Source organism: Grus americana, chromosome 8 (genome assembly GCF_028858705.1).
Source record: "Grus americana isolate bGruAme1 chromosome 8, bGruAme1.mat, whole genome shotgun sequence".
NCBI classification, from domain to species: Eukaryota; Metazoa; Chordata; class Aves; order Gruiformes; family Gruidae; genus Grus; species Grus americana.
Genome location: NC_072859.1, coordinates 1,501,038 through 1,526,929, shown reverse-complemented (window position 1 = coordinate 1,526,929; position 25,892 = coordinate 1,501,038). Strand labels below are relative to the sequence as shown.

The 25,892-nt window shown below is 44.1% G+C and overlaps 2 protein-coding genes across 3 annotated transcripts in view; one reads left to right on the top strand and one right to left on the bottom strand.

Moving 5' to 3' along the window:
• BRINP3 (BMP/retinoic acid inducible neural specific 3) overlaps window positions 1-9,167 on the bottom strand; it is a 223,331-nt gene extending 214,164 nt beyond the window's left edge. Inside the window, exon 1 of one of the 2 annotated variants that reach the window (XM_054833452.1) lies at window positions 8,552-9,167. The gene's annotated coding sequence lies outside the window, so the exon portion shown is untranslated. Of the gene's footprint in view, window positions 1-5,104; window positions 5,598-8,551 lie in introns of those variants that run through there. The other variant, XM_054833453.1, reaches the window with a different exon arrangement.
• On the top strand, window positions 5,883-17,171 carry LOC129209371 (collagen alpha-2(I) chain-like). Its single transcript, XM_054833702.1, has 6 exons — window positions 5,883-5,906; window positions 9,046-9,555; window positions 9,645-9,912; window positions 10,566-10,624; window positions 11,357-11,522; window positions 15,988-17,171. Exons 1-5 carry the CDS (start codon window positions 5,883-5,885, stop codon window positions 11,366-11,368), a joined length of 873 nt encoding a protein of 290 aa, XP_054689677.1. The 3' UTR covers window positions 11,369-11,522; window positions 15,988-17,171.
• The last annotated feature ends 8,721 nt before the right edge of the window (window positions 17,172-25,892 follow it).

The window sequence follows — 25,892 nt, the reverse complement described above, 5'->3', positions numbered from 1 at the left end:
AATGTGGAGCTGGGTTTCAGCTGGTGTAAATGGATGGTTAAAACTCCTTCCAGGTTCCCAAGCTTCAACCTACTGATGCTAGTAGAAAAAAAATAAACTTATACCAAAGCTGTCTTCCTATCAGAAACAACTTGTTACCTGTTGTGCAAGCTCCCTAGGCAGGAGTCAGAGAGGATTTAAGGAACCATGGTTCTACATCTGATCCTACTGTAAACTGTTGCGTGACTTTCCCAAAGTCCCTTTGCCGCAACATTCTAAGCCTGTAACTAGTGTATGGGCAGCAGCCAGATCCTCTTAAATGTTCATGTTATAGCTATTAATTTTTTATAGTGAGAGTAGGGACTTTATGGCTGACTGAGCAAAGATTCAAGCTTCAGCAAGCCAGTCTGGACCTAATTGCATCTCAGGCTGGATAATACACACAGCTTGCTTGTACAAGTAATAATTATGTCATGTGTACTGGGCAGCCTGCGATCTCATATAAATATAACACCAAAGCTTCCTCGTAGGTCTTGGGTTTTTGACAAATTTAGAAGAAATTACAAAATTAGAGAGAAAAAGTCTATCTGCTAAAAGATGTTTTTCTTGTGAACATCATGTTACGAGGAGAGAAAGTCTGGGCTTTCGAGTCTCATCACAAATTACAGTCTCCCAAGTCTTTCAATTTAGCTACCTGATAGTCTAAAACCAGTATAAAATTTCTTGTTGTAGCTCATCAAAGAACACATTCTGATTTAGTAGAAATGTGCTAAACTAATGCTGAAAATCTTTAAACTTTCAGCTGGTATCTTTTCAGTGCAGAATAAGGGACACATAGTCTGTTTATAAGAGATTACAGATCACTGCAGTCTAAGTATGATGAGCATAGGCTTTCTTTATCATAGACTCTTTTTTTTTTTCTCCAGAAAGATTGAGAAAAAGAAAATGTTCTAGACTTTGCCTAGCCAAGACAAACCAGTATGAAGAAATGAAGCTCTTTTATAAATAAGAATGCCTTTCAAAAAAAGCCACTACTGTCTCTTCAACTGATGTGAATCAATCCAATAAACATATGCTAACAGATAGTTTAAGGGGTACTTAGTAAGTTACTAAAGCTTTTACTTTTTAAGCCAATGAGTCAGATTCATATCCCACAGGAGCAGTGATTAAAAAAAAGAACATCACCAACTAATGGCCATCACCAACTAATGGCTCTATGTGAAATAAATTCATGGTCTCCAGAGCCTGGGAGCAGGATGAGTCTCCACTTGCATAAACATTGCTGATTTGCATAAACAAGCATCTTCACTAGGAACGTTGGTACAAAACTAAGGAATAAGGTGATTAATCCAAGAAATCTACAGCACCTACACATTCTCAAGGCAAAGTGGTGGGTATCAGCTCTGCCCTGTAGACCAGCCAGCAGTTCAGGATGGAAGAACGAAAGGTTGAATGCTGACATTCTGCTTGCACTGTTTTTAATCTTTGCTATCAGTAAAGACAAGTGCTGATATGATCACTGTCAAGATGCTAAAGTACATATATATCTATAAACTACATGTATGTAAAACTTCATGTTCAAAATTCAGCATTTCTAGCCTTTAGGGCTGCACATTATGTACAAAATAAACAAAATTATCCAACATAAAATTTGTTGTAATAAATGTTTGTTCTGTCTGTCCTCCAAACTGCTAATGAATAGGGATCAATAATGTTTTAGGTGAAAAATAGCTAATTAAAAATATAGTCTTGGGCTGCCATCTCAATCCACAATATCATTTTTCAGCATGCAGTGGTACTTTTCACCACTGATGTTAAAGCCTCCTTAGAAATAGAGATTTCAAATAGAAAAAGAAAAAAAAAATATGAAGAAACACATTTATAATGGATTTTAATAATCCCATTTGACTTCAGAGTGGTCATCCATGTTCAGTTAACCAGGTGGTTTTGTTATTTCCAATAGATTTATAAGAACTGAAAGAGCTAAATTAGCTCTACGGAGTTCTCAGTAGTCATGAATAATATGGGATTAAAGGTATAGAGTAGCACTCTGATTCCCCAGATTTAAGTCCTTTACTTGGCAATGTGTAATAAATACCTTAGAAACCACTTTTCTCATTAATCAAGTGCTGGTAGATGTGGCAGTGAAGGTGTTACTGCAAATTAGCAGAATTTTCTAATCACCATTAATGTGACTGCTACAGCGAAGGTATCTGACTGACGAGCATTAGGATCTCACCTCATTATAAGAGAAACCACTACAGTTTAATAGTCTTAATTTAGCTAACAGTATATATTGCCTGGTCAATCTTCTTTTGAAGGTGGAACAAAATCTGTGGCCTTTGTGAGAGGCTCATTAGTCAAACACGAAAAGCTTTGACATGGCAGAGAGTGTCCTTCTTTCCTCTTGTCAGCGCGTTATTTTGTGGCACACAGACCAAGTGGGGACTTTCAATGGGAGACAGGGAAAAGATGGTGCTAAATAATCGCTCACGTGGTATGGGCCAGGGCAAACGAGTAATTCCACGGACCGTGCGTGTGGAGGGATGAATGGGTGCATCTCTGTGGTGTGTATCATACATATTTATATCTACGTATGCATATGTATATACAAACTATGTTTATGTATGCACACTTACTGTGGTACATATAAATGATGAATTTCAGAGCTAGGAGACCAGATTATTCACATTACAGTTTTCAGCGGTATGCTGACTTCAGTCGCGAGGTACTGAACGCCTGCAGCTCAGTGGGGCACTTCAGAAAATGGAGCTCTCCTAATGTTCCTCGACTTCATATAGAAAAATGTTGATTTATCAATGAGGATAGAGTACTGAGATCTAAAACAACACAAGACCAAGTTAAAAATCCTTCAGTTCTTTAGTATTTTAATGCTATTTGACTCAAGATATGCAAAGCCTTACACTGCTCAATATGCAGCATGTAACTTCGTGATGCTCGCTTTTTTTTTTTTTTTTTTCTTCCCCTAAAACTGAAGTTCATTTTGGCTCCAAATTATTATCTTGGAAATTGATCTTGCTTTCAGTGAAGTTAATAGCAATGCTCTGATCTCCTTTAATTGTGCAAGATCAGGCCCTCACTGAACAGCAGTCATATTGAACAACAGGAAAACAGTGCTATGAAGAGATTGTGGTTGCAATTTTATTTTAAAAAACGCTCTCTCTTGTGATGGTATAGGATGAGATCAAGAAGAGGAGTAAGACAACTTCCCCATAAAATGACTAGCTGTAAGTTACTACCTGCAGCAGTCTAACAGGACAGTTTTCTTTAATGCAGCCTTTCTGAAAGAGTATTTTGGCTCTAGTTGTCAAAATGTATTTCTGGTGATTTTATTCCCATATGAGATTACTGGTGTTTCAAGAGAGAAAACAAATTAAATGTCTACTTCTGATCTTGAGGAGAGATGAAGCTTTGGGAGGAATAAGAAAGGGCTGCACTAGGCATACGTGACAGCTAGAAAACGTTTCCAGAAATTATCGTCTAATTCTCCCCACCACTCCCTTTTTCTTCAAGGCAAAAACTTAGGTAAATTGATAGATCTTCCAATCTTCCATTTAGATTTTCAAAAATTGCTGAAGAAGCAAGCTTGCTGGTAACAAGAGGTTGCTTTTTGTTTGGTTGTTTTGGTTTTTTTTTTCCAATAGGTGTTGCATTTTTCTCTTGAAATCTCAAGCAAGAAATTTCTTAGACTGACCATAGCCAGATACGATTACTCAATTTCAAATTAATCCAAATGAAGTAGAACTATTTTAGTCCCATAAATCATTGTCTCTACCTGGGATTGAGAGGAGTGAAAAGTGACTGCAATCTATGTGACTAAAGAGATAACTTTTCAGACACACATTGGTGTTAACAATGAGTAGACTTCTGCAATTAATTCTTCACAATAGCATTCAGACAGTAGTAGAAAAAAAATGGGAAAGGATGAGACGGGGTGATTGCATCACTCGAAGATCCACAAGTTGTTTTGTTGGCTTGTTGTACAAATGCTGCCTTCTGCAGTGAGATCTGTAAAACGTTCAGCTGCTTGTTTTCATGTTTCCTAGTTAACGTTTTCACTCACAGTGTTTCAGCGTTTCATGAGCAAGCACCCCAAACACAGGAACTCTGGTGAACTCAGCGTCTGTTGGGGAGGTTAGCTCTCACTGGAGGTGGATCAGCTTACTCAAAATATAACAGATTTTTTTTTTTTCTGTTTTTTTCCTCCTCTGTTTAAATTATGTACATGATTTAGAGGAAAAAAAAATGCTTGAAGGCAGGAATTTGTAGGTAGTTTCTTTACGGAACTCTGATAATTAGCACTGCAACAGCATCTAAGACTACAGTGCTGCTGCTACGCTTAGATACAGAGAGGAAGAGATACGAGTCAAATGTTTCTATTCTCAAAGCTAGGTCTTATGGTAAAGCTGATAGAGCACCTATTTAAAATGGGTGACTCCCTGCACAGCTGGAGTTGAGCATTGACAGCAGTCTGTAAAGTCTGATATCTAAATGGATTGCCCCTCCGAAGTTATTTCTTGTATCTTGTAAATGCAAGTAGGGCCACTCCAGCTTTATCTCCGTATGCTTAATGTGTCAGAGTCACTCATCTTTGAAAATACAGACTCTATAAGGTTTTGACTTCACTTCTTTTTATAACATTCTTTTGTGATGCCATATTTAAATAAAGTTAGATGTGGACTCTTCTAGGAAAGAAGTTATTTTTGTTTCTTCTGTCAGACTTGCTTGTCAGATACACGGCTCTGGACTACTCTAGACATATTTTTTCAAAATCAGGTCCATCTCACATTGGCCTTCATTTGATATAGATCCACGACTGATTTTGGTGCTACAACAGAACATCCTTCACTTATCGCATACATTACATTTTTCTGCCAGTCATGAATTTGCTTCACTTCACATGCATACGCTCGCTTAATCTCTAAAAGAAATCATTACAACTTGAAACGGATGTCCTCTTTCAAAAACATTCCCAAACACTACCATATTCCACTTTCTACCCACTCTGCGCTACACAATTTAACATTTAATGAAAGGTACACAGAAAATGCACTTGAATTCGGAGGTGAACCACGTTACGGATTGCTGGTAACAAAGACCTTACCTTTTTAAATGCATGATGGTCTCTAAGTAGCACAGAAATCGTAGCCCAAGAAAGCAGGTCTCCTGTCTTCCCATATACTGTGACACTTTACACCCTATTTTCTTTACCTCGCTTTTTGCACCATGCTACATATAGTTCATGCTTCTGTTGCCTGGGATTGGCTGGTGCATCTGTGAGGCGCACACAGGACTCATGCTCGGAGCACCCTGCAACCCCCGATTAACTCTTTAGGGTCGAGGCTCCCTCCCCGCTGCGGGCAGCCCTGGCAAACCCGCACACACGGGCGGCCTCTGGGCTGGGGCGGAGCGGGCGCCCGCTCCCCGGCGGGTTCCAGTTCCCCTTCCCCTGCAAAGCGGCGGGCGCGGCGGTGGAAGCAGCGAGCTGCCCCCTCCTGCGGAGGCTGGGGAGAGCCGGGGAGGGGGGGTCCCGGCAGCCCTCGGCCGGGTCCCGGAGCTGCTGCCCGGCTGCAGGAGCTTGCTCCGCCCGGAGCCCCTCCTGCTGCTGCTGCGGGCGGCGGCATGGCACCCCCCCCTCCCGCCTCTCCCCATCCCTCCTCCCCGTGGTACCTCGCCCCGGGGACACGCACAACTTGAAGGAACGGTGTAGGGTTAAGTCCGGGCGGATGACCGGGCGGGCTGGACGTGGACATGCATCTTTAAAGGCGTTTCCTCTGCCAGAGCCCCCTCCCCGGGTGTCCGCCTGCCACTGCCAACATTTGAAATTAGGAAATTAGCTCCTGGCCAAAAGGGAGTCCCAAAGCCACACAGCTCCAGGGGCGATGAAGGTAGCAGAGGAGGTGGAGGTAATCCTTGACAGTGCAGCCAGACACAGACGAGCAGGGAGGCTGGACGCCTAAATGAAGGGAAGCTGCACTGTTTGGGACCGTTCCCTCGGGAATGGGCCGCGAGGCTTGGGAGGTATTTACACACTACCAGTCTTTTGTACAAAAAGCAGAAGAACCAACCAAAGCAAAGCAAAAATCCGCCAGGCTCCTGCCTGGCATTCCTATTATTTTCTGAGTCATCGAGCCCAACGTGAGCAGAGGGGATCCTCCGGTCGGGGGGTGCGGAACGCTGGGAATGAACCGGCAAGGCTAATGGGAATCTTCTCTATTAAGCATACCTCACGCTCGCTTGTTGCAATCGCCCATTAAGCCTACATTAATTGCATTGATTTATTTGATGTTTGTATGCAAAGGGTTTGGGGGGTGTGTGTGTGTGTGTGTGTGTGTCCGTCCCGCCTTCTGCTGAGTGTAGAATCGCCACCCGGTCCAACCTGTGTCAGTTTTAGTGCCCAGGCACCGGGTTACTGCCATCCATCACAGTGACTGTGATCTAAACAACTCCGCTGCCCTCATCCTGTGTCCTACCATCTCCCACCCCCGTCGGCACAGAGGGAATATAGAGTGCTCTTAAACCCGGGAAATATTCTGCTGATGGGCACATAAATCTCTTCTGCAGAGCGCTATCATTTAACTGGCACGGCGAGGTGATGCTCACCGCGTGAGCTATTCCCACAGCGAGTTAATCCCTCAGGACTTCCTGGGGTGGTTGTGGGGTTTATTTCCCCAAGGTTTTGGGTTGTTGGGGGTTTGGGGTTTTTTTTGGGGGGGGGGGTGGGGTTTTTTTTTGTTTTTTTTTTAAGGATCAAAAATCTGACAGAGGTTTTGAAACGCATTTACCTAGGTAATCCTCTATACCCAGGAAGCGAAGGGGGTCTGACTGCACGGAAACTTTCCTGAGCAGCCTGGTGCGGGAGGATCCCAGCAGCAGCGTCAGAGCCGGGGAATTCAGGAGAAATGGCTGGGACGTGGTTAATCACCCCAGTGGCGGGCGAAGGGGCCCGGGGCAGGAGGAGGTGTGTGCGGCGGCGGGGGGAGGCAGAGAAGGCAGGTCGGGCAGTGACGGTACCGGGAAAACCTCCGGGAGGAGAGACCCGGGAGAAAGCTGTGAGGGCAGGAGCAGACATGGGGGGTTCGAGCTGCTGGGGGAAGAGAGGAGCTGGAGGAAGGATGCATTTTGGATCCCAGGCTTGAAGGGTTTTTTCACTCCCCCTTTCCCGACATCAGCCAGCAATTTGGGGGGGGGGGGGGGAGGAAGAGATGGGAGTGGGGGGAGCCCTCTCGGGACCACGGTATTGAAGGGGGCATTGATCTTTTCCGTCCTCTGCTTGCCACCAGGCAATAAATTCAGATCTCGTGTATTTCTCGCTGGCATCTCTACCTGCTTGCAGCCTTTAGCACCTTCCTTGTGATCTCTGCATGTACTGCTTTGGAGACATGACTGCGCACACACACACACTTATCCTGCACACCAAATGACAGAGTTAAATGGAGCCCAGTCAGTACCTCACCGTGAGAAGTAACATGTTCCCTCCCTACCTTCTGCTATTGAACGTGGGTGGATCTCTGCCGCTAATTAGAGACACAGAAATACTGGAAGCATTAGCCACAAATAGCACTCTGAAGGCATTTGTCCTTTTTTTTTTTAAACAAAAAGTGTTTATTTCCCTTGGTCCTCTTCTCTATTTTCCTTTCAAAGTAAGGAAGCCCCTACTTGATTCAAAAGATGTTCTACGCTTCAAAACGCGGCAGGCAGATAGATAGCGAGCGTACGTTTTGTGAAGACGACGCCTCGCTCCTATCCTGCGCTCCCCAGGCCAGCAACAATACAGGTATTCCCGAGAACAGTAAGAAATAAAATCGGAGGTGCGATGGGATTCGGAACTGCGGGAAGGGCGTGAAGCGAGAGCCGGCAGCCGCTGCCCCCCGCGCCGGCCGCAGCCCGCCCGGCCTCCCCCGCCCGCGCACCCCGGCGCTGCCACCTCCGAGCACCAGCGGCGGGACGGATCCGATTAGCTCTGGAAAGCCTTTCCTATCCTTTCTGGAGAATATGTCCTCCCCCCACTCCAGTCCAAGCTTCTCCAGGGGATCAGGAAGAGTAATGAACTTTTCCACCTTATCTCCCCACGCAGACTTCCAGGCACTCCGTTAGACACGCTCACGACTCCCTCCACCACCAGCGAGTTTTGTCCGCCCCCCCCCCCCCGCGGGAGGAACCCCGAGCCCTTCCCGCACCCGTGCCAGCAGCTGTGGCCGCAAGGGTTAAACCAGAGAATGTAGCGGGTACAGCGCCCGAGGAAAACGTTAATAAAATGTGATGAATAAGCAGTGGAATGGCAAAGACTCTGCGAGTGAGGCTGCGGCGCGGATTGCAACTTGGTGCCGAGAGCGGCGGCTAACGTACGGAATGGATGTGAGCAAGCAGGGCTGGTGCTTCGTAATTTCTTCGAGTTCAGAAAGTGGAGCCAGCCAGGCTACTGAAAGGTTCAGAAGCAAGGCGAGGCAACTGAGACCTTGCTTTTCTTTTTCTTTTTTCTCTTTTTTTTTTTTTAAGTGTCCTTTTCGTTGAAAAGAAGCAACCCGAACATGAAATAAAACCTACTCACCGGGTGAAATTTCAGGAAGCGAAGGGGCTGTGAGCAAAATGCATCCCGATTCCAAGCATATAGTCCATGATCTTCGGCTTCAAGCTAGAGGAGGGCTTTGCATGGTGATGGGACTTTGGAAACCATCAGCAGTTCTGTGTGGCACAGCAGCAAGTATAACAAACCATTCACACCGTGCGTGCCTCTGTGTGTGTGTGTGTGCGTGTGCGTGTGTGTGTGTGTAGGGGAGAGAGGCTCAAGACCCAGAGGAATTGGCGGAGGGAGGGAGAGTTGGGGGGGGGAGGAAGGAGGAGAGAGGGAAGGAAATCCGAATAGCAAGAGGAGCTGCGGAGAGGGATAGGATTTGCTGGGGCTGAGGTGGGTTTTTGGTGGTGATGTGATCCTCAAGGAGAGAATAACAAATTGTGGGATCTCAACAGCGGGCAGGAGGAGAGGGGGTTTGCCAAGCCAGGTGGAGCAAAGACAAGACTGCGCCGAGAAGTGGGAGGCTGTAGCGAGCCGAGGCGGTCAGGCAGGGGCGAGAGGGGCTCTCATCCCGCCAGCCGCGGCGGAGGGGCTGGCTGGGGTGCCGGCGGGGAGGGACACGACACGACGGGACGACACACCGGGTCCTGGGGCTGCTGGCTCCGCAGAGCTCCCGGCGCCGGGGTCGGGATCTGCAGGACTTACCAATCTCCCTCGGGGAGGGAGGGGGGCGGGAGAGGGGGAGGGGTCCGCCGGCGCGGCGGGGCGCGGGGAGCCGCGGAGCAGGGGGCGGGCAGCGCCAGCTCCGCCGGCGGGAGCGACACGGCCGGGGTGCGGGGGGCACGGCACGGCCGAGGGCAGCCCGCGGGGCCGGGGCACACGGCACAGCCGGAGGGGGCACGGCACGACCCGGAGGGCCGGTGCGGAGGGAGGCAGCCCGCGGGCCGGCTGCGGGGTGGCGAGGCACCCGCTCCTCCTCCTCCTTCTCTTCCTCCTCCTCCACCCGCAATCCAGCGAGCCACAGCGGCGGTATCGACCGGGTAAGAGGACCCCCCGTTCCCAGCCTCTCCCCCTACCCTCAGCCAAGCCTTTGTTTCAGATATTTTTTTTTTTTTTTTTTTTTGCGCAGACAGGTTCCCCCGAGCCGGCTCTCCCTCTCTCCGTGCCGGCTCCTGCGTGCTCGCCCGGCCCTGGCGGCCCCATCCTCCCCGTCCCGGCCGGGGCCCGCTCTCCGTTCCCGGCAGGGAGAGGCGGCGGCGGGGGCCATTGCGTGGGGAACCGGCTTCGCGGAGCGACGCGGGCCGGCGGACACCGCGACCATAAACATTTGCGGGGTGGGGGCAGAGGATGGGCGGAAATGTTCCCGCTAATCACCCGTGCCCCCCTCCCTGCCCTGGGTAAGCGAAGCATCCCTCCTTCATCCCCCCCCCCCCCCTTCCCGGCGCTTCTAGGCTCTCGGTATGGAAATCACGAGCAGGCTCGGTGGAAAAATCTCCCTTTTCCTCGCATAGTGGTTCCAGAGTGTGTGCTGAATTTCAAGGTGTGTGTGGGAGGGGGAGGCAGCGCCAGCATTTATGGAGCTTGTTCCTCCCCCCCCTCCCCGCCCCAGTCCCTCTCCTACATATGTGCTGTAAGCAGACGCGCACGTTTATGGCTAATAAAAACCTATTTCCCTATGTATAGTTAGGCTGAGAGCTGGTACTAGTAAACTGAAAGCCAGTCCGTGTCAGGGAACAGCCTGCAGACCAACAAGAAGCTTTGGCTTCCCTGCATGCGGGTCAGGTAGCCTGGCTGTATTCATACCATGCTCCCCAGGATCAGTAAGCACAGTCACCATATAGACTACGTGATGTGTACGTTGGACAATATGGAGTGACCACAGTATTACACCAGCATTTGTCCATTGTGCTACATGTGGTCCTCAAAAGACACTGTCATTTCTGTTGAGCTTTTTTATCAGGAAGGTTTTTGTCTTCTGCCAGTTATCTCCCCAAGCACTAGTGTGACGTGCTCATGTACATTTGCCAGTCTGACAGTTTTATGTTTCCAGAATCTTTTGTGAGAGGTTCGGCAACTGCAGAAACCCGAGATTCCTCTGGCATCACATTGGTTTGTTCCTGTCAGCATGTTTAATCATTTTTATATTAAACAATTGTGGAGCGATCTGATCTTAGCAATGATTTAGCCTGCTTTGGGTTTTATTGTCTTTTTCTTTCGAGGGGAGGGAAGAAAAGGAAGGATGTTATGGTTAGTGAAGAAAAAAATACAGTGTCCGTTTCAAGGGTAGTAGCTGTTAAATATGTAGGCATATCTATGATTCATTATGCAGTTATAAAAATGAAAGGCACACCATCTTACCTCTTTGCCTCAGAATACACTTTCTCTTACGGCAACAAGTAGCACAGGCTCCTCTCCCCCTCGCCTCCCCCCCTCCCGCCTTCAGCCCATCCTGACAAAATGCCAGTTAACAAAGGTCAGCCTGTTTATGTAAAGATCACTGTGTCTTAACAAAGACTGCTGCACATCAAACCTGCAATGACTATCAAATAGACTTTTGGATTCAAGACACTCAATAAGACTACTGTCCATTTTCTAGAACTGATAAAATCCCAGAGAAAACAGAAGACAAAGAGACATAGTGTGTGAATGGGATAGATCACCAGTGCCAGGTGCGATGGGCAGCAATATCTTCATAGCAGTGTTTGTTACTGCAAATGCTCGCAAGACCCAATGGACCTTTATATGTGTACATATATATATCTGATATATAGATATGTGTGTGTGTGAATATATAAAAAGAGACTTGCTGATATGCTAATGTTTTTCTGCTCTTCCCCTTAGGTTTCTTGCTAGCCCTAATGATGTCCTAGGCTTGGCTTGTTCTGCAGCCACTTCGCACCAAAGGTAGCTTAAATCAGCCGAGAAGAATTTTGTGTCTGACCAACCCCACCCTCCCAATAAAAGAGGTCGACTTCACTAGACTTTGGCTCAGACCCTTCGCAATCAGGTTCAGTTTTCATTTCATAGCATCCAGAGGTGCAGTGGACATAGCCTGACCTTTATTCCACTGTGCTCCCTTTCCGTCCCTGCCAGCTTGTTTAATCTAGAGAGCAGTACAACCTTGTTTCCTCAACTCGTATCACCTCTTCTGGTCCTTTCCCACTTTAAATCAAATAAGCACATTCTGATTTTATTCGCTTGTGTATAGATGTCCAATACCTAAAGGTCAAAAAAAATTGCCTTGGAGTAACAACACAGATCTTCCACTGCGGTCAGTTCCAAGACCTAACTGCTACCACAGTTCCATCTTAGCCTGAACTCCTGGAGCAGAGTGTTGCAGAGGACTGATGCCTTTTGTTCAATGGTGTTAATAATCTATGACCTTGAAATATAAAATTACAAAATCTCATTGTAGGGCAGAATACTGAAATTGCAAACAATGGAACAAACTGTACTTGAATGGGGCAGGAAGTTATAGCACCCACTGAAAATGCTAAATCCAAACTTGGGGCCCAGTCTTAACTGAGGAGCTGCGCAACACCATGTCAGATGGGAGAGGCTCATCAAGTCCTCCCATCCTAAAAGCCTTGTGGCCCTGAATTACAGGGCATTAGATTCCTTTGTTCTGTTAATCTGCATTAAATAACGATGTATGTCTGTGTTGGCAAATGCATGTTTTAACAGCGTATCCCATAGCATTTTATTTTGTTTTTACTTCATATAATCAGCCTATTGACCCTCTTTCTTCCAGAACCTGCCGCATGCTTATCTGTAGCTACTGAAAAATGTATGTAATTTATTAAGCCAGTTCAGCAGTTACCCTTAGTTTGCAACAGGCAAACCTATTATGCAAACAATACTGTCACCTTCTTAAAGTGCCTTCCTTCTCCTAGCTATAATGAATTCTCTGCATGCTACTCTGCTGTAAATTCTCCATCTAAAAATTCCATCCACTACATGTTTTGTCAGGGGAAACTGTACTTGACTTTTGAAACAGTTGGGAGGAGCAAAGTGATAACCTACTAAAGTGCCTTGCCCTTAACCGAAATTATGGCGAAGTAATTAAAGTTAGAGCAAAAAGGCTTAAACTTTGGACTGCTTATGTTCTTAGTGTTTTTGCTTGGGTGAGTTTTTTTTTAGAAGTCTGATTTGAATGTCAAATTTGCATATTCAGCTAGAAAACATAGGGAATGCTTAATTGCCTATGTCCAGTGTTCATATTTTGCTTTGAAAACAATGTGTCACATATTCCTGGGTTTCATTTCTAGTCACTATTTGCATTTACAGATTGAACTGCATATCTAAATAAGTCCTGTATTTGCTCATTATAGAAACAAATATGCTGTATTTAGAATTTTGCTTTATACACATACCAGAGAAACATGGAATCACAGAACAGCCTAAGTTGGAAGGGACCTCAAAAGATCATCTGGTCCACCCTTTTGTGGGAAAGGGAGCCTAGATGAGATTATCTGGCACCCTGTCCAATCACATCTTGAAAACTGCCAGTGACTCTACCACGTCCCTGGGGAGGTTGTTCCAGTGAGTGATTGTTCTTACTTAAAAAAAAGTCTTTCTTATGTCGAGATGAAACCTCTCCCAATGCAACTTGTACCATTTGCCCCTCATCTTTTCCATGCAGTTCCTTGTGAAGAGAGAGCCTCCATACTCTTTGGAGCCACCCTGTAAGTACTAGGACACTATGATGAGGTCCCTCTGAGCCTTCTTTCCTCCAGGGAGAAAAGACCTAATTCGTTCAAGTATTTTCTCACAGGGCAGGTTGTCCAGCCCTTTGATCATCATCATGGCCCTCCTTTGGACCCTCTCCAGCCTGTCTGCTTCTTTCTTGAATTGTGGGGAGCAGAACTCCAGGTGCAGCATGACAAGCGCTGGGTAGAGTGGGATGATCACATATCCATCTCTGCTAGTGATGTCCCTGCAGATGCAGCCCGGGATGTGATTTGCCTTTGTTGCTGCAGCGGCACGCTGCTGACTCACGTTCAGCTTGTTGTCCACCAACAACATATTTCGACCTATACATTTTTGCTTTAATGGAGATATGAGTCACTTGAATAAAATTATACCCAGTCTCTTTTTCTTTTCTTGCAGAGGAGATTATTTTTAGGATTTCCCAGCATTTCCCTTACAGGGTATGAACTAGTACTGTAGAATTTCTTTAATTTTTCCCCAAAAATTCGATCAAAGAAATACAGCATTAACAATAATTGCATACTCACTTGCCCTATGCTTTGGCAGCAGAGGACCAACTTAAAGTTTGGTGTGTTTTTTTTTTCAAGTTCTTGCTACCATTAAAATGCCAGTCTTCTGAGATAGGATAGCCTCTTTGAAGAGACCACTGGTATTTCTCTACTGCTTTCAGAGGTTATTAATGGCAAGACCGGTAAGCTCACATGAACTCACTAGACACAGCTAGACATACATATCTGGAAGGGATACAATAGCAGTTGAGATGTGGAGGCATGAACTTCTCTGGGGGGTTGGCTATCTATTGCCCCCCCGTTCTTGGAAGCTATAAATTATTCTGTAGAATCTTTACCGCTGTTATTATCTGTGATACGTAGGGTGCTACAAGGTTGTATCCTTATACTGCAAATACACAGAGCAGTCTGAATCACAGTGTCTTTGAATGAACAGAGGGACTTAATGGCTCTACTGTGATAGACGTTGTTTATAGCTGTAAATTCTCCTTAGTGCATCAAGCAAATGATGCCTGCGATCACACAGCTTGATAGGTAAAATCAGATGACTTCATTAAAGTGTTCCCAACTTAGACTTTAGAGTTGAAGTGGGCAACAGAAATCAAAGTAATTGTCTCCAAATCCATGGGACAATGACAATAACAATATGCTACAATACAGTTACTGACTTTTTTTTCCCCCCTATTTTTTTAAGTTAAGGCATATTTTAGCCACATTTCCATGGCCAATGGCAGAAATACGGGCTTGGAATTTTTAAAGTAACCTCTGATGTATTCAGGTATTCACTTTCTCTTGCTAGCTGGACTTTAGAAAATCACAGAAGATGCTGTTACTTTCAAGGAAATGAAAAGATAATTGTAGAGGAAAAGGTAAAGGAGGAGATGCATTTTAAATCACATCGAAGCATTGCGGTGGAAAGTCCTATGCATCAAATGCCTGGTTTTCTTAAGGAAAATTTCTTCTCAGTGGCTCTGGTGGTTCAGTACCAGAAGGAATGTCCTGTGAAAGTAGTGCAATATGCACTTCCAGTAGCTGATGTGATGAAAATGGAACAGAGGCCTCCATCCCACAAGCACTGACTTTGCAGCAGTGTGAGAAGCACTGGCCTAACACCTCAGCAGAGCTGTAGAGGAATGGAGGTGTATTTTTAGTGTGTTTGTGTTTAAATACAGAAGCCATGCATCTTCGGTCGAGCTCCTATCCCCACCTGATTTTAGTGTTGTCACACAGACTTAAATAAAATCCATCTGTTTTAGTGTTGTGTTACTTCTGCGTGGCCAGAATTGAGTCCCTTCCAGACTAGGCAAGGTATTAACAAAAAAAAATCTCTATCCCAAAAAGGTCAGAGTCTGAAATGCATTTGAAGTAATGACGGAGGACAGAAGTGTTGAAATGAATAGAAGACTCCTCAATGCATTTTCTGTGGTGCATGTAAAAGAGCAAGACCCACTTTCAGACAAGACGAGGTTTTGGAAGGGTGATGGAGTCAAATGAAGTTCTGTTATATCTGATGCCTGTTACAAAAGACAGACTTACTATAAGTTATAGCAAAAGCAATTCTGTATTCAAGGTGTAAGAGATCCTGATTAGAATCTATGTACTTTCCTTTTATGAATGTTTGCAGAAGTAAAATATATGTTTGCCAGAGTGTATAAAAGAAATTTGTCATGGACCGAAAAGGGAGCAACAGACAGGTACCATTGAAATTCTCAGTTGCAGTGTCAAGGAATTACACACTAGAAAGGCAGAGTTTTACAGGGTGGTTATGCTGGAAAGAAAAGGGCATGTAGAGAAAGCAATTTGCATTTGGAAAACAGATTATTTTACAGATATTGGTTCAAATTGATAGTCATTCCCTGAATAACATCTGGTGCATTATCTCAATAGATGTGGTTATCTCCCATAGAAATGAGCTGAGCAAAAGATCTGTAGTAAGATTTGAAAATAACCTTTGTTATTATATGTCATTACCTCATAAGAATCAAAATACATGGGCCACTAATGACAATGAACAAGAACAATACAGTTTCTTGAACAGTCTGTTCAATGCATTTCCAGTCTCTAGCATGCACTTAAAATACAGCAATATTACAAACATTTATCATTTGTCTGGGCCATGGAGCTAATGAGATAGAAAAAGCATGAAGAATTTGGATGTATAAACTCCATTTACCTAATTTCCAACTCAAACATAATGATATGAAAAATAAGTAATATATGTATAAAGTCTCGTTTGTTTTTTTTTTTTTACAGTTCTTGTCTTGCAACAGCTTGGTTTGGGTCATTCTGGCGCACAACAGGTACGTCTTCTTGTCAGCAGCAGCCGTCACCCTTTGAAACATTTCTGCTTCTTCCCGACTTGTGGGGGACTGATGCTAGGAAGATGTCAGGTTCTCTTCTCAGTCACAAAGGAAAGGAGGCAGTAAAAAAGATGTCTCTTACAGCATTTATTTGATTATGTTCTCCATTTTTCAAAGCAGTGGAGCACAAAGCCCAAATGTATTTTGTGAAGCACTCTGGAATCTGCTCGGTCTTAAGCATGCACTTAAAAACTTCAGCAAACAAGGATGGCTTTATGTCTGTGATTACTCTGAAGCATGTGTTCTGCTGAATCACGTGGCAGCAGAGATATATACAATTAAGGTGGCACAAATGTCTTTACCAGAAAGCCATGTTTTCAGTTGCATTTCTTTAAAAGACATTGGAGAGAAAGTAAATAAAATCTTAGGACCTGATTCAAAAACCACGTGCATCCAGTTTAGAGTTAGCTGTCTTGATTTTCCTCAACCTTAGAAATAACATTCACTTTTTGCCAGAAATCTCTGACACAGCAGAACATGAAGTCATGTTCCTATTTTGAACATTAGGAGATCAGACATCTGTTTCCTTGGGTTTTTTTCAGATAAAGACATGAAAAGCAACACTGACAAAATGTATTAGCATAGGATAATCTCACTGTCCCTATTAGTTGTGCACTTTACACAGAGCTGGTAAAAAAACCCACAACATAAAACCAAAATAACGCTAAGGTAACATTCTCATTGAGGACTGTTTGCACTGTCTAGAGGCAATAGAAGGTCTTCTCCACCAACTGCAGGAATTCATTGGACAATTTGTTGTCATTGTATAAAATCTTTGCCACTTGCTTTTTTGAGTCAATTAAGCACTGTTAAGAGTCTGAATAAAATTTTTAGCTAAAAGCTGATATGTATATTAATAAAATACAGTTGGTATGGAGTTAACCAATCTATACCTGACAACTGTACAATACCGTTAATGCTCCAATCAATGTCTACTTTTCAGATATAACTGTAACATGATTTTTTTTTTCAAATTCAGTAGTCAGCACTATTGTCTTGCTAGTGCAAAGAACTGAATAAATAGCAAAAAACCCCCAAACAGTACATAGTGTCATCACAGAATCACAGAATGGTTTGGGTTGGAAGGGACCTCACAGCCCATCCAGTCCCAACCCCCTGCCATGGGCAGGGACACCCTCCACTAGCCCAGGTTGCCCAAAGCCCCATCCAACCTGGCCTTGAACACTGCCAGGGAGCCAGGGGCAGCCACAGCTTCTCTGGGCAACCTGTGCCAGGGCCTCACCACCCTCACAGGGAAGGATTTCTGCCTCAGATCCCATCTCCATCTCCCCTCCTGCAGCTTCAGGCCATTCCCCTTGGCCTGTCACTCCCTGCCCTTGTCACCAGTCCCTCTCCAGCTTTCCTGGAGCCCCTGCGGGGACCAGAAGGTGCTCTAAGGTCTCCCCAGAGCCTTCTCTTCTCCAGGCTGAACAGCCCCAACTCTCTCAGCCTGTCTCCATAGCAGAGGTGCTCCAGCCGTCTCATCATCTCCGTGGCTTCCTCTGGACTGTCTCCAACAGCTCCATGTCCTTCTTACCCTGGGGACCCCAGAGCTGGACACAGTACTGCAGGTGGGTCTCATCAGAGCGGAGTAGAGGGGCAGGATCCCCTCCCTCGACCTGCTGGTCACGCTGCTGGGGATGCAGCCCAGGACACAGTTGGCTTTCTGGGCTGCAAGCGCACACTGCTGGGTCATGTTGAGCTTTTAATCCATCAACACCCTGAAGTCCTTCTCAGGGCTGCTTTCAATCCATTCTCTGCCCAGCCTGTAGTTGTGCTTGGGATTGCCCTGAAGCATGTGCAGGACCTTGCACTTGGCCTTGTTGAACTTCATGTGGTTCACATAGGCCCACCTCTCCAGCCTGTCAAGGTCCCTCTGGATGGCATCCCTTCCCTCCAGCGTGTTGACCGCACCACACAGCTTGGTGTTGTCGGCAAACTTGCTGAGGATGCACTTGATCCCACTGTCCATGTTGCCGACAAAGGTGTTAAACAGTGCCAGTCCCAGTACCGACCCCTGTGGAACGCCACTTGTCACTGATCTCCACTTGGACATTGAGCCATTGACCACAACTCTTTGAGTGCGACCATCCAGCCAATTCCTTATCCACCAAGTGGTCCATCCATCAAATCCATGTCTCTCCAATTTAGAGATGAGGATGTCGTGCGGGACAGTGTCAAAATGCTTTGCACAAGTCCAGGTAGATGACATCTGTCACTCTTCCCTTGTCCACCAACGCTGTACATGAAGAAAACGTGTATAGTTTCTCTGATTTCTGAATGAATAAAACAATTTTCTCTCTATAATTAAAAAATGAGAAAGCAAGGACAAGGATCTTTAACTTGTTCTAGTCACAAAAATAAAAGGAATTCTCAAATATAAATTTTCTTTCAACAATAAAAATAAATAAATAAATAAATAAATAAATAAGCTCTATTGCCACATCTTCAAAACAAGTTACTCACTGAAAAAATGGGCCTCACCACCAAATATTGTCATTGGAAAACTATACTGACTCAGTATGTTGTTTAGTTTGTTACAGAATAGTCAAATCTATTGCTTAAGAATATTTGGTCTTCTGTGGGCCTCTGAGCCGGGTCTGGCTGCGATGGAGTTAATATTCTTCACAGCAGCTTGTATGGTGCTGTGGTTTACATGTGTGACTAAAGCAATGTTGATAACACACCGAAGTTTTAGCTCTTGCTGTGCAGCGCTCACAGCATCAAGGCTGTCTCTCCACACCCCCTACGCCAAAGGTCGGTAGGCTGAGGGTGGGCTTGACTTTGGGAGGGGACTCACCCTGGCTAGCTGACCTGAACTGACCAAAGGGATATTCTGTACCATATGACGTCATGCCCAGCAATAAAACTGGGGGCTGAGTTTTTCCAAACATCCATTGCCCAGAGAATGACTAGGCATCAGTCAGCTAGTGGGAGGTTGCATCAGTTGGGTTTTATGGTTTTGAGTTTTGTTGATGTTGTTGATTTGGGGTTTTTTTTACACTTATTAAACTGGCTTTGTCTCAACCTATGAGTTTTTCTCACTTTTGCCCTTCATAATCTCTTCCCCCATCCTGCTGCGGGGGAGTGAGTGAGTGAGTGCGTGAGTGCGTGCGTGCCTGGGTGGGGGCTTAGCTGCCTACCCAGTTCGTTAACCCACCGCAGCCTCCGAGGCCAGATTTGGAATAGGAGAAGTCATTCTGCCTCAGCAGTTGTGGAGTTTTTGAAATAGAGAATGGTCTTTGCCAAATGCTATAGCTCCATCCAGCTTTCCTATTTCACTAATCTCGAATTCTGTTGAATAAATACTTATCTATAATCCTAAGAAATGTGGGAAAGCACAGAAAATAAGAACAAAAACTTAAGAAGGTGGCAGTACATTCTCATACAAATAGTACTAATATTATTAAGCTGGCTTTTGCTGCAATGTTTCATTCCCTAAGAAGCTGTCAATCACTGTCATGTTTCTCTGCGAGGTGAGTTTTGTTTGTTTGTGTTTGTCCTTTCATTTGTTCATTTATTTCCTTCAGAACTGAACACGGTTTGTACTTTTCCTGCTAATCTACTTGTGGTTGAACGCACATAAAAATAAGCTATTCACAGAAACATGGAGGCTCTGATGGCCTCATTTTGTTCCGTGGTTTCTCTGTAAAGTATGTACGGGGTCAGTGAACCCAGCAGGAGTTAGGTAGAGCCCCTGCTGGAGGTGGATAATAGTATTTATTGGTATTTGACATCTTAAGTGAAGTTAAAGTCTTACGTAATGCAGGTGGAGATTTATTTTGGAAGCTAAAAGGCTTTAGCACCCGTTAGTAAGAGCCTGTGGGACCCCACGCGTGTGCTCTGTGATGTGGATGTGATCGTGCAGCGCCCGGCTCTGTATAGGCTGTGGCTTCGTCATCCCCTTGGGCACACAACTGACAGGTATAGCTGCAGGGTCTCACCACTGCCTTAGTCCTCCATCCACATTGCCAGCTAGTATCTTTTTTTGTGCTTACTTGTTATGCTTTGATCCTAACAAAGTTGGAACTTTTTTGGTTAAAGAATTCTGGCTTATTGTAAGTTTGCGGAGATGGCCCCTGCAGGGCTCCAGCACTGCCTTCTAGTATTGTGACAACACAGCAGGAGGAGAGGAGATGCTGCTAATCGGTGGAATGCTGTCGCCCAGAGATCAATTATACCTGTAAGGTCAACTGTTTAAAACTTGGAAATTATTTTATGTGTTTTGTGTTTAAAGAATTATTAAAAATGTGAAAACCACGCTGGTATGGAAATACATATTTTTCATAACCTCAGCAAAATAAGATTGTAAAATTCTTCCCGATTTGCTCGTAAATCAGAAGTAATCCAAAACATAGAAGGTTTTGATTAGAACAATTTCTATGGCAAAAGTAGCTAATAGATCAGACAATAGATCATTTCAGTTGTCAATGGATATTTGGTTACTGAATACTTCTTTTTCTGAACCCTGTGGGGCAGACACTTGTTGCTCAGTCAGATCCTCTGTACCCTTCACTGCAGATGGCTGGCTAACTGAAGTAAGACCACCAACTAAAAATTTTACTCTAGATCTGAGACAATTTGCTCTGTTTCATCTTTACTTTCTATAGGTCAATTTCTGACAAAATTTACCAGGCATTCCACTGACAACTTGCAACCAGCTTCAACTGTAAATATATTTTAACTGCATATATTATAAACCTACCATTAAACTATTAAAACCCCTATATATAGGCTCAAATATTCCAGTTCTTCCAAAATGCGTTGTTACAATAACAAGCGCCTTTCATTTTAGAAACCTGTGAAGAAATGAACTCAGCAACTTGTACTGATGTTCACCAGATCTTAGGGTTTTTTCAAATGTTAAATGTTTCCATATAAATGCAAGAAAAATGTCTTTCAAATATTTTTTTAACATCCCATTCTTTCAGCACTACATTTTGTGTATCTCATATGTTTGCATGCAAACAATCTTATTCTGCAAGGTACCAGATGTAACAGTTGATAAAAAGGTGCCTAATAAATAAATATTTTATGCTTGTCACAGATAATTGTAGTACACTTTACAGTGGCTTAGTTAAACAATTTCTCTTCCTGTAGGGCCGTAAAGTTGGCAGGCAGCAAAGGAGAGCTCTTCTGCAAAGTTTGCCAATGTATCCGCTGTTTATAATAGTACTGGGAGTATTTTACATTCTCAAATCAGCAATTGGAACAATGAAGTAATTTTAAGTTATGCTGTTTCTTAATGTGCTAGTTGCACAGTAATTACTGTATCATCACCTTGCAGTGCTGGAAAATTAAAACATTAACAAATTTTCTATAGGATTTGTCATTCAAGTTAGCTGAAGGACATGCAGAGGGATCTTTCTAGCTTCTTCATGAAAATCTACTTCTAATAACCCAAAGTTATTCTCATCCTGCTCAGACACTTTCCAGTATTATTTAAAGAATCTTCTCCCAAAACATGTCACTGCAATGACTGATGTCTCTGGCCAGTCTTCAGTCTTATTTTGGTCACAGAAAGCCTTCCCTGGATATGAGTATATAAGCTCTCCTTCTCCTCAACAAGCACAAATATTTAAACTTCAGTCTCTAAGTAGCTCAAGAAAAAGTTCTTTAAAAACTTCTTTTGATAATGTATCAAATGCATTAAAGTAAGATTTCTGAGTACATTTACAGTGACCTAACTCTTAACCACTTAAGCTGGTAGAAATTGTACATGAAACATGCAGAAAGTGCTCCATGTACCTCCTGCGATAGAAATAGTTTATAGTTGTGGTGGATTGACCTTGGCTGGCAGCCAGATGCCCACCCAGCCGCTCGCCCCCCCTGCCCCCCCAATGGGCCAGGCAGACAAAATAAGCTGAAAAAGGATGTCTGTGGAGATCAGGACAGGGAGATCACTTACCAGTTACTGTCATGGGCCAAACATACTTGACTTTGGGAAAACTTACTTAACTTAAAGCCAGTTAAAATACAGTTGGGAAATCAGAATTAAAGACACAAAATTATCCTCTCCTCTCCCTGCTTTTGCCCAGACTCAACTTCACTCCTTCATTCCCAGCTCCTCTGCCTCCTCCCCCACCCCTGAGCAGCACAGAGGGTGGGCAATGGGGGCTGTGGTCACTCCATAACAGCTCCTCTCTGCCAACCCTTCCTCCTCACGCTTTTCCCCTGCTTGACCATGGCCTTCTCCACAGGCTGCAAGGGAATCTGCTCTGGCTCCTGCAGCACCTCCTCCCCTCCTCCTTCACCGATTGTGGTGTCTGCAGGGCTGTTTCTCACACTTTTGTCTCTCACTCTTCTGCCCACCCAGCATTTTTGCCCTTTTTAAAATACATTTTCATAGAGAAACCACCAGTGTTGACAGGCAGCTTTGTCTATGCCTTCTCTTTGAAGGAAGAGGAAGAGAAAAACAGAAGGGGAATTGGCTTTCCAAATGAACTTATAGCCAGATGAAGAGACACCTTTCTCTCAGTTCAGATTTTGAGTTTACCTAATGCTTCTCGTAACGCTTACCTGTGTGTTGATCTTTGCTCGGGTGTTTATATGCTGTCTTGAAGAGAAATGGATTCAGAAATATGCCCGAGTGCTTTCCTGAGCCATGGCCAAAATCTATACGTAAATGAAAGAGAATCTGTTCCAGTTTATTTTAAAGATATTATTGGGGAAAAAAAAAAAATTGGCAAGCACATTCCATAAGTTGTCAAGGTAGGCAATGAACTAAGTGCAAAGTCAAGAGAAGAGGTCCTCTTCTTTGTATGCCAGCTTCTTCAGCTCTCACTACAGGAGACACAATAGAATTTTCCCTCAGACTTTATTAGCTTTGTTAATTTGCCTCTTTTCTGAAATCCTTATGAAAGGAAGATCAGCATAACAGTACAAGACAATTTCTGCCAGTGCCAGAGTACAGTGGAACTACAAGGAAGTAACAAGGCAATTACTATAAGGATAAAGGATCAAATACTCAGAGGGCATATACAGGGAAAATGTGCAAATGTATTGTGGCACGGTATACTGAGAAAGATGCAAACCAGTCTCAAGTTTCTTTCCCAGTCTGCTTTTGAAAGAGGGAGGTGCACTAGAGAGTACAGGACATGAAAATCTAGTATTTTCCCCATGTATGCAAATCACGACATTTTGGGTAGTTTGGGGGTTCAGGGGAGGTGGTAGTTAAGATTGTTTTTATTTCAGACTGGACACTAACTTCCACTCCCTGCTTTAAAAAAAAAAAAATTCCAAACACTATCAACAAAGAAAGGTTTCAAAAGTGAGGAGAAAAATAGAGAGCCCTGTACCCACACAGCGGACTGTCTGCTTTGGTACACACTGGCAATACAGAGTGGAAAATTATGCCCTGACCTCAGCAAATTTCCTCTAGATTAAGGGGACTGTCCCTGAGGGGTTTTGAACCATCTTAACAGTGCCTATATTAATTCACATTTTTCATATTTCATGTAAACAGGCTACCAAACGATATTTAAGACAGCAGTTCTCAGATGATCTTTGTGGCTGGATTTATAACACCGTTTGCAGTCACACTTCCAGAAGCATGATTCCTAGTTTGGAAGCCGTTGGTCCAAGGGAAAGACCAGATGGTCTCTGTCTTGACACAGAGTTTAGACTCAGAAGAGCACAAGCTTGGTTCGGTACGATGGCTCTCAACGGCATGTGGTGCTGCTTCGCTCCATTTAAGGGGCTGGGGCTGTAATTCTCTGTGGCAATCTGGATCTGAACAGAACCACAAAATGGCAAATACTGCTGAGTTTCAAGTGCGGGCTCAAGATTTAGAGACGCAGTACATACTGCTTTCAGTTACACAGAGCAAAATCATCCTGGTGACTGGCAGATCATAGCCAGCAAAGGCATTAAACCTATCTTCCAGTGTCCCGTGAGTAGTCGCTGTTGCACTCGTGGTTGGGACACATCTGAATCCCAAACTAATGCCCCGTTTAGGATCTATATTGCCAAAAGGTCTAGTGCAACCAGAGAGGATCTGTGGAATGAAAGAGTTAGTGTTAAGGATCTGAAAGGTTACTTTAGACAGGCTCGAGCTGTGGACTGACTGCTAACACTTACAATGAGTTTATTGGTTTAATTTTATTAATAAGGATTCCAGTTTGGGAGGTCTAAGATTGCTCCATGGTGAAAACCAAAGTACAGTAAGTGAGGATGATGATCAGATTCACTTTAAAAGCACACTCCTGTTTTGAATTCAAATGTTAATCCTTTATTTTATTTACTTACAGAATAAAGAGCAGTTAGGGCTCCTATTCATTGAATCTAGGTATCACAAAAAATGGTATGAGCTGAGAGCACCTGCCCATCAGAAATTCCAGTGCTGGGGGGCATGGTAAGCACAGACTGATCAGAGAAACCTAACCTTTAAAACCCTGACAAGTTCATAAAATAAGTGTCACCAACCAACCACAAATCTCTTTCATTATTTTCTCCTGAATTTTTTGTTTTATACATTTCTGCTGTTTTTTTTTCTTCCCCCCCCCCCGGATAATAATACATGTTCATCAGACTACCTTTATGTGTATGTTATTCTTTACAAAATATTTTCTCAATGCACTGTATATGTAAGAATCCTATAATGACAGACAAAGCCCAGAGTTTGCTGTCAGTCTTGTCTGTGCTTGGTTTACCTCTGGCTTTTTCACAATCAATCATAATGTCCTTATCACCTTTCCGAGTCGTATAGCAGCTAGCATTCAGTCTTCCTGACTTCTGTTTGTGGATTACGTGGAGCAATTACCTTAGGAGTAGCAGTGTACCATACAGAAATCATAATGGAGGGGAGCAGAACCTTAGGGGCTTTACAGGGGTTGTTCAGAGATGTGCCGAGGTGGTTTCTACAAAGAACCTTAAAACTAGGCATATTTCATGATGGGGTCTAGTAATACTGATGGGCATCTGATGGCTGGAAGCTATCCGATGCGCTGAGAGAACACTGCATTTCACAGAAAGGGTCCCCACATGTTCATCTACTTTGTGCTTTCCGGTGTTATACTGAGTATACATAATATGCAATACATATGAAAATCTTTGGAGAGAAAAACCTGTGAGTGAAATGGTCATAATTTTTGTTCTTTACTTTTTGTTGGTTTTTTCACTGGATTGGCTCAAACATGATCCAGAAAGGAGCCCCTCTCTGGAACAAGTTTTGGTCTTCTAGAGTCTCCGTTTCAATGGTATTCCAGATCATGACGGACTGGAGATTAATAGCATGTCTTGTTTATCTGTCTTTGCGAACCCACTAAGTGTCTCATTTGCACTGCCAAAAATTTGACCTCTCATGACTGCATGGTCCATAGCTTTTATCTAGAGTTTCCTTGAAGTCCCAGCTTTGGTTATATTGTGCTTTTTTTTTTTTTTTTTTTTTTTTGAGGTTTCCCAATTCAGAGTACCTGGTGCTGTAAGAGCCCAATGTCAGATGGTTCATGAGAATGACATCAAATAGCAGGACACTCAGCAGGTATGTGAGCTAATGGAGTGTGGCACAAAGACATGTATGTAGTCACCGTGACAGTGTTTGTGGTGTGTCTTGGATTGTGGAAAACAAGGTTGGTACAGTTTGCACTCACTTGGCTCAGACCTGGTTCAATTTTGTCCAGGTTCCTTCTGGTAGGATTGCAAAAGCATTCTCTCTGCAAGGCAGCAGGCAGTGAACAGCAGGCAGTGAACAGCAGGCAAGCAGCATCGACAGTCAGGAGACTGGGACTCTGGGAAAAAAAACAAGGAACAAACCAAAATGACATGAGTTACCATGACACCACGACACTCATCATTTTA